This window comes from Eptatretus burgeri, chromosome 5 (genome assembly GCF_056783735.1).
Source record: "Eptatretus burgeri isolate ZD-2024b chromosome 5, Ebu_testis_v1, whole genome shotgun sequence".
NCBI classification, from domain to species: Eukaryota; Metazoa; Chordata; class Myxini; order Myxiniformes; family Myxinidae; genus Eptatretus; species Eptatretus burgeri.
This window is the reverse complement of record NC_140965.1, coordinates 81082660-81091345: the sequence shown is the minus strand read 5'-3', so window position 1 is coordinate 81091345 and position 8686 is coordinate 81082660. Positions and strand designations below refer to the sequence as shown.

Genomic DNA, 8686 nt, shown 5'->3' with positions numbered 1-8686 from the left:
TCGACGACAAGGTTGAGCAGACGCAGCACTCGTGTTGGAAGGAAAAGCAGGTCTTCCACGTTTGGCGCTGCAAGAGAAAGCAAAAACTTTTCAATGTCGGCCAAATCATCGATATGTTCATCAAGCAACAATGCGTCTCATGGAGCATTACATCACAGAGGTCCAGGTGAGATCAAGATGGTGGTGACAGAGTATTTGATATTACCCCACCCTCACTCCCTGCCACAACACAACCCACTCTCTCTCCTACTTATCTCTTCTATTTTTTGCACCTTTCCTTCTTTTATTTTTCTCAATATACCTTCTCTCCCACTTCCTTAGCATAAAGTGTTGTGACGTAGATGACCCCCCCCCTCCTTTATAGTAAGCCATTAATTATTCCCACCATGGAATGAACTAATCTCATTGGCAAACCACTACATGGAATCTCTCTTCCACTACTGAGAGACAGATATAACAATTACTGTACTTGAGGAAACAACAACCCATCCAAAGATGGCAAATAGAGCTACAGGGCTCAGCTGAAAATTGTGGCACAATGTGACGAAAACACACTACACTGCCTCAGTGGTTAACAAACCTATGTCTTCCCCGATGCAACTGCCTCAATTTTGTAACTTCTGCGTATTTCAAAATTGTGTTGCAGACAATTTTATGAGTGTTGATTCTGAGACTATCAGCAAATCAAAGGAACAGTCTATGGTAGTGCAATGGGGCAGTTAGCACACCAAAGCAGTGTACAATGTCAACATCTACAACTTAAACTTATTGCAATTTCTATGTTAAGTAGTAGCAACTACCTTTTGTTATTGATCTTGCAAATGTCATGTCCACATACGTATTAGGTGATGACAGCGGAACTATTTTTAGCAGCATGGCAGCTACATGTCCGACAAATCTGGTGCTCTCTTATTGAAATCGCTTCCCCCTTCTTTGATTATTCTTTGTGTATCACTTCAAGAGCTGGCCCATAGCCCCCAGAGTTCAGCATAGGAGGTGTTCTGGCACATGGAGGTGCTCAATGATTCTAGGAGCAGAACTCACACCCACAGCTTTTAAGAGGTGGAGCAATCCTCAGTCAGGCCAGGGAGTTTTGAGTAGTATTGGAGTGCAAGAGGGAGTGACAAGTGGGCCAGAATCTCTCCGCTGTGTAAGCATCAGCAGTACAAAGCCACCAAGGTGCAGCCGATGAGCGAGCTCATCTATTCTCTCCACTCCTCTCTAGAAGGCAGATTCCCCAGGGTCCACCATGAGCATGCTTCATTATCTCCTGGTCCTTGTCCAAGCCTTTTATTGTTATTTTGCAATGTCAACATTTCCAAACAAATCTTTTAATATTTGTACTGATCTGTGGCCATAGCTGAAACATGTACTGAACTTTATTTTACCAATCCAATAAAAAATTGTTTTGTGTCCCTCTTCAGTATTGATTTGTGCCTGGTGATCCTGTGTTCAGAAAATTACTAAAGCAATGTGGCTGTCACCAATCATAAAGAATGTCACCACCAATAAACAATACTTTCATAAAACTGTTAAATATTAGCATGGGAGTTCTCTCATTCAGCTATTGTATGCGTCAGCACAGCAACAATTGTCGGGTTGGTACGCGAAGGAAGCTCGCGACCATGGCTCATTTCAGCCAATCACTGTTCTGCAATTTTGGGAGTGGATGTCAAACATGCAAATGACCATGCAATTGTCACCTACAGGGGTGAAAAAAAAGTTTGTGAACCCTTTAGAATTCTCTGTATTTCTGCATAAATTGGACATAAAATATGATCAGTTCTTCATCTAAATCTGAATCATAAAAAAAGAGAACCTGAACCTACTTTTTCATAATGCAAATAGCACACACACACACACACACACACACACAAAAATAAAATCTACTTTTTCATTTATTTATTGAGCAAAATGATCCAACATTCAATTTCTTTGTCAGAAAAAGTATACATGAACCTCTAGGTTAGTCAGCACAATTAAGGGGGTAATTACAGTTAGGTGTTTCAAAGGGATGACCATCAGGAGTGAGTTTGAGCCTCTCCCCCTCCCTGTCTGATATGAAACAAGGACAAATGTGTCCGAGAGAAGAAGAAGAAGAAGAAGAAGAAGAAGAAGAAGAAGAAGAAGAAGAAGAAGAAGAAGAAGAAGAAAGAAGAAGAAGAAGAAGAAGAAGAAGAAGAAGAAGAAGAAGAAGAAGAAGAAGAAGAAGAAGAAGAAGAAGAAGAAGAAGAAGAAGAAGAAGAAGAAGAAGAAGAAGAAGAAGAAGAAGAAGAAGAAGAAGAAGAAGAAGAAGAAGAAGAAGAAGAAGAAGAAGAAGAAGAAGAAGAAGAAGAAGAAGAAGAAGAAGAAGAAGAAGAAGAAGAAGAAGAAGAAGAAGAAGAAGAAGAAGAAGAAGAAGAAGAAGAAGAAGAAGAAGAAGAAGAAGAAGAAGAAGAAGAAGAAGAAGAAGAAGAAGAAGAAGAAGAAGAAGAAGAAGAAGAAGAAGAAGAAGAAGAAGAAGAAGAAGAAGAAGAAGAAGAAGAAGAAGAAGAAGAAGAAGAAGAAGAAGAAGAAGAAGAAGAAGAAGAAGAAGAAGAAGAAGAAGAAGAAGAAGAAGAAGAAGAAGAAGAAGAAGAAGAAGAAGAAGAAGAAGAAGAAGAAGAAGAAGAAGAAGAAGAAGAAGAAGAAGAAGAAGAAGAAGAAGAAGAAGAAGAAGAAGAAGAAGAAGAAGAAGAAGAAGAAGAAGAAGAAGAAGAAGAAGAAGAAGAAGAAGAAGAAGAAGAAGAAGAAGAAGAAGAAGAAGAAGAAGAAGAAGAAGAAGAAGAAGAAGAAGAAGAAGAAGAAGAAGAAGAAGAAGAAGAAGAAGAAGAAGAAGAAGAAGAAGAAGAAGAAGAAGAAGAAGAAGAAGAAGAAGAAGAAGAAGAAGAAGAAGAAGAAGAAGAAGAAGAAGAAGAAGAAGAAGAAGAAGAAGAAGAAGAAGAAGAAGAAGAAGAAGAAGAAGAAGAAGAAGAAGAAGAAGAAGAAGAAGAAGAAGAAGAAGAAGAAGAAGAAGAAGAAGAAGAAGAAGAAGAAGAAGAAGAAGAAGAAGAAGAAGAAGAAGAAGAAGAAGAAGAAGAAGAAGAAGAAGAAGAAGAAGAAGAAGAAGAAGAAGAAGAAGAAGAAGAAGAAGAAGAAGAAGAAGAAGAAGAAGAAGAAGAAGAAGAAGAAGAAGAAGAAGAAGAAGAAGAAGAAGAAGAAGAAGAAGAAGAAGAAGAAGAAGAAGAAGAAGAAGAAGAAGAAGAAGAAGAAGAAGAAGAAGAAGAAGAAGAAGAAGAAGAAGAAGAAGAAGAAGAAGAAGAAGAAGAAGAAGAAGAAGAAGAAGAAGAAGAAGAAGAAGAAGAAGAAGAAGAAGAAGAAGAAGAAGAAGAAGAAGAAGAAGAAGAAGAAGAAGAAGAAGAAGAAGAAGAAGAAGAAGAAGAAGAAGAAGAAGAAGAAGAAGAAGAAGAAGAAGAAGAAGAAGAAGAAGAAGAAGAAGAAGAAGAAGAAGAAGAAGAAGAAGAAGAAGAAGAAGAAGAAGAAGAAGAAGAAGAAGAAGAAGAAGAAGAAGAAGAAGAAGAAGAAGAAGAAGAAGAAGAAGAAGAAGAAGAAGAAGAAGAAGAAGAAGAAGAAGAAGAAGAAGAAGAAGAAGAAGAAGAAGAAGAAGAAGAAGAAGAAGAAGAAGAAGAAGAAGAAGAAGAAGAAGAAGAAGAAGAAGAAGAAGAAGAAGAAGAAGAAGAAGAAGAAGAAGAAGAAGAAGAAGAAGAAGAAGAAGAAGAAGAAGAAGAAGAAGAAGAAGAAGAAGAAGAAGAAGAAGAAGAAGAAGAAGAAGAAGAAGAAGAAGAAGAAGAAGAAGAAGAAGAAGAAGAAGAAGAAGAAGAAGAAGAAGAAGAAGAAGAAGAAGAAGAAGAAGAAGAAGAAGAAGAAGAAGAAGAAGAAGAAGAAGAAGAAGAAGAAGAAGAAGAAGAAGAAGAAGAAGAAGAAGAAGAAGAAGAAGAAGAAGAAGAAGAAGAAGAAGAAGAAGAAGAAGAAGAAGAAGAAGAAGAAGAAGAAGAAGAAGAAGAAGAAGAAGAAGAAGAAGAAGAAGAAGAAGAAGAAGAAGAAGAAGAAGAAGAAGAAGAAGAAGAAGAAGAAGAAGAAGAAGAAGAAGAAGAAGAAGAAGAAGAAGAAGAAGAAGAAGAAGAAGAAGAAGAAGAAGAAGAAGAAGAAGAAGAAGAAGAAGAAGAAGAAGAAGAAGAAGAAGAAGAAGAAGAAGAAGAAGAAGAAGAAGAAGAAGAAGAAGAAGAAGAAGAAGAAGAAGAAGAAGAAGAAGAAGAAGAAGAAGAAGAAGAAGAAGAAGAAGAAGAAGAAGAAGAAGAAGAAGAAGAAGAAGAAGAAGAAGAAGAAGAAGAAGAAGAAGAAGAAGAAGAAGAAGAAGAAGAAGAAGAAGAAGAAGAAGAAGAAGAAGAAGAAGAAGAAGAAGAAGAAGAAGAAGAAGAAGAAGAAGAAGAAGAAGAAGAAGAAGAAGAAGAAGAAGAAGAAGAAGAAGAAGAAGAAGAAGAAGAAGAAGAAGAAGAAGAAGAAGAAGAAGAAGAAGAAGAAGAAGAAGAAGAAGAAGAAGAAGAAGAAGAAGAAGAAGAAGAAGAAGAAGAAGAAGAAGAAGAAGAAGAAGAAGAAGAAGAAGAAGAAGAAGAAGAAGAAGAAGAAGAAGAAGAAGAAGAAGAAGAAGAAGAAGAAGAAGAAGAAGAAGAAGAAGAAGAAGAAGAAGAAGAAGAAGAAGAAGAAGAAGAAGAAGAAGAAGAAGAAGAAGAAGAAGAAGAAGAAGAAGAAGAAGAAGAAGAAGAAGAAGAAGAAGAAGAAGAAGAAGAAGAAGAAGAAGAAGAAGAAGAAGAAGAAGAAGAAGAAGAAGAAGAAGAAGAAGAAGAAGAAGAAGAAGAAGAAGAAGAAGAAGAAGAAGAAGAAGAAGAAGAAGAAGAAGAAGAAGAAGAAGAAGAAGAAGAAGAAGAAGAAGAAGAAGAAGAAGAAGAAGAAGAAGAAGAAGAAGAAGAAGAAGAAGAAGAAGAAGAAGAAGAAGAAGAAGAAGAAGAAGAAGAAGAAGAAGAAGAAGAAGAAGAAGAAGAAGAAGAAGAAGAAGAAGAAGAAGAAGAAGAAGAAGAAGAAGAAGAAGAACGCGGAGCTCTCTTAGAGCCAGCGTTCGCAACGCGACGCGGCTAAAAAAACATTAAAAAAAACTTTGTTTGTCACCATCAGAGTCTGTTCTTCACCACATAGGCTTGTGGAAGCATGTCATGCCCCAATCAAAAGAGATTTCTGAGGACCTCAGAAAAAGTTGTCAATGCTAAGTTGGTCTGGACAGGGTTACAAAACCACTTCTAAAGATGTTGGGCTCCACCAATCCACTGTCAGACAGATAAAGTAAAAATGGAGAAAATTCAACACCATCGTGACTCTTTCCGGGAGTGGTCATCTAATGAAAATCACTCCAAGAGCAAGGCGTACAGTAATCCAGGAGGTCACAAGGAACCCCAGGGTCGCGTCCAAAGATCTGCAGGTCTCTCTTGCATTGGCAGGTCACTGTCAGTGTTCATGAGTCCACCATCAGGAAAAGACTGAAGAATAAAGGTGTGCATGGGAGGATAGATAACAAGGGGGAAAAAACCACTTCTCCAAGAAGAACATTTCTGCCTGTCTCAAGTTTACCAAAGATCACCTAGATCAGCGTTTCTCAACCGGGGGCCCGTGGCCCCCCAAGGGGACCATCGGCCTTCGACCGGGGGGCCATGTGCGGATGCCGAAAAACTGCGATTCAGAATGCAGAAACTTGTAATGTACAATTAAGGTGACGAGTCTCCGGTCATAGTGTCAAAGTAAAAAGGGTAGATGAGTTTTACCACGATTTTGAAAGAGAAGGCGGAGCCCACAGAGCATTCATAGTAAACCAATGTTTACAAAAACGTTAGAATTTTGTTTTTTTCAATTTTTTTCTCAGATGTCGAAGGTTCGAAAATGGAATGACAGCTATGTCAAGTTTGGATTCACGAATGTCAGTCGAGATGGCGTGGACTGCGCGCAATGTCTGCACTGCTCGGTCGTAATGTCAAATGCGTCACTACATCCTTCCAAACTTTCAAACCATCGCGACAAGATGCATCCCGGAAGGAAGGAAGATAATATCGACGCTCTGTCTGCGAAACGATCACGATATGACGTGAAGCGACACTTCCCAAATTTGGATTCCGGCCAGAAGAAAAACCTGCTCTTCAATCCAGCTACGAAGTGGCATACCGAATTGCGAAGTGCAAGAAGCCGCACACTATTCCTGAGGACCTTATCAAACCATGTACAGAGAAAAATGGTGGAATTGATGATCGGACCAGAGGCGAAAAAGAAGATCCAGCAAGTTTCGCTCTCTAATGACACTATCTGACGACGGATTGACGACATGGCCGCTGATGTGTGCCGTCAAGTTTGCTCCGAAATCAAACAAAGCACACTCCAGGCTAGCCTTCAATTAGACGAGTCTACAGACACCGCCCTGGAGAGCCAGTTGATCGCCTTTGCTCGCTACGAGAGAAAGGGAAAGATGAAGGAAGAGTTCTTGTTCTGCAATACCCTACCAACCGCAACGACAGCGGCAGATATCAAAGCTATTGTGGACTCTTTTTTGAAGCTAATAGACTTGGTTGGCAGAATTTCAAGCACATTTGTACTGATGGTGCCCCAGCGATGGTCGGCGTCAGAGGAGGGTTCGTCACGCTTGTGAAGAACGAATGGCCCCATGTGACGTCCTTTCACTGTTCGCTACACCAATACGCTATTGCGTCAAAGACTCTTCCGCCTCGTTTGCTGGAAGTCATGGACGTCGCGGTCAAAGTGATCAACTTCATTCGTGCGAAGGCCAAAAATCATCGGCTCTTCCAACTCCTGGCCAACGAAATGGGGGCGGAACATGTTGGACTTCTGTTCCACACCAAAGTCCGTTGGCTATTGAGGGGGAAATGTCTCTCTCGGCTATATGAACTCCGGGTTGAGGTGGAAATCTTCCTGCGAGATAACGAAAACAACCTCCATGTCCACTTCGACAATGAAGATTTCATCATGATGCTCACCTACCTGGCTGATATATTCGGCCGACTCAACGAAATGAACCAGTCCTTGCAAGGCCGTGATGTGACAGTAAGTGACGTTCAAGACAAGCTGGCCGGACTGTCTGCTAGAATGGAAGTCTGGCAGGCACGAATCAAGGCCGGGTCCACTGCTTCGTTTCCTTTATTGGACAAGCACCTGCAGACGCAGAGGATTGAGCTTCCCGTCGGCATCAAAGATTGCATCACTAGACATCTCGACAATCTCTCCGCCGAGTTCAAATCATATTTCGATGATGCACCGTTGGATGTTCCGTGGCACAAAGACCCGTTTAACGCCAAAATTGAACCTACTGAAGACGAAGCAGAGGAGCTGGCAGAGTTGAAGGTTTCAAAAGCAATGAAGATGGTCTTCAGTAACAAAGAAGACCACTCCACCATCTGGTTGTCTGTTCAGGATGCGTATCCACTACTCAGCAAGAAGGCATCCGAAATGCTCATTCAATTCGCCACAACATATCCTTGCGAATCTGGATTTTCTGACCTTGCGACCATTAAAACGAAGTCCAGAAACCGTCTTGACGTTGGGAACGATATTCGCCTTGCTGTGTCCAAGACGGAGCCGGACATAAGAGGCCTCGTCAGACAAGCCCAACAGCAAGTGTCTCATTGATTGTATTGCTTAGAAAAATGTTTACTTTGATTTATCTTTTAAGACTGAGTAAATAAATTTCATAAAACGAAATCTGCATCTTTTATTGAAGGGCAGGAGACCATGAATGTTAAGCGATTCGGTAGGGGGGCCATGGGCCATCAAAGGTTGAGAAACGCTGACCTAGATGATGCAGAAGGCTATTGGAAGAATGTTCTGTGGACAGATGAGTTGAAAGTGGAACTTTTTGGCTTAAATGAGAAACTTTATGTTTGGTGAAAACCAAACACTGCATTCCAACAAAAGAACCTCATCCCAATCATGAAGCATGATGGTGGGAGTATGATGGTTTGGGGCTGCTTTGCTGACTCAGGACCCAGATGGCTTGCCATCATTGACGGAACCATGAATTCTTGATTATACCAGCAAATTCTACTGAAAAAGGGAATGTCAGGGCATCTGTTCATGAGCTAAATCTTAACAGAAAGTGGGTCATGCAGCAAGGCAATGATCCGAAACACAGAAGTAAATCTCCAACAGAATGGCTGAAACAAAAGAGATCTTGCATTTTGTGGAAGTGGAAGAGTATCGTGGTCAAGGCAGGGCAAAAGCTTGGTGCCATTGGTCCTCACCCCTAAAAAAGGGCAGAGGAGAAGAAGCAGCCTGAAGGAGACAGACAGACAAAGCCAATTACAATATCGCCCCCACACCCCCTCCCCCGGTTTCTTTATTTTAACCGTGGGGATAATAAACACTTGTACTTATCATCATCCCTTAAATCCACACATTTAATTACTTGCAAGCTTCATTTAATGCCCCTCCCACTTCCCCAGCTCCTCTGTTATTAACTTAATTTAAATTACCATGTCAGTAAAACTCCAGTCCATGTGGCTTACCAAAAGGAATATTGAAGAATGGGTTCTGAAGAGCAGCCATTGCAGTGCTGCGTTGGCAGAGATCAAACACAAGCATG

At 40.5% G+C, this 8686-nt stretch overlaps 1 protein-coding gene across 3 annotated transcripts in view; it reads right to left on the bottom strand.

Moving 5' to 3' along the window:
* UHMK1 (U2AF homology motif kinase 1) overlaps window positions 1-8686 on the bottom strand; it is a 55176-nt gene that overhangs the window by 27790 nt on the left and 18700 nt on the right. For all 3 annotated transcript variants that reach the window (XM_085882625.1, XM_085882624.1, XM_085882623.1), the window contains exons 5-6: window positions 8610-8686; window positions 1-67 (exon numbers count right to left, since the gene is read on the bottom strand). The exon at window positions 1-67 is cut by the window's left edge and continues 32 nt beyond it. In XM_085882625.1, coding sequence (XP_085738751.1) covers window positions 1-67; window positions 8610-8686 — 144 coding nt within the window. The remainder of the gene's footprint in view (window positions 68-8609) is intronic.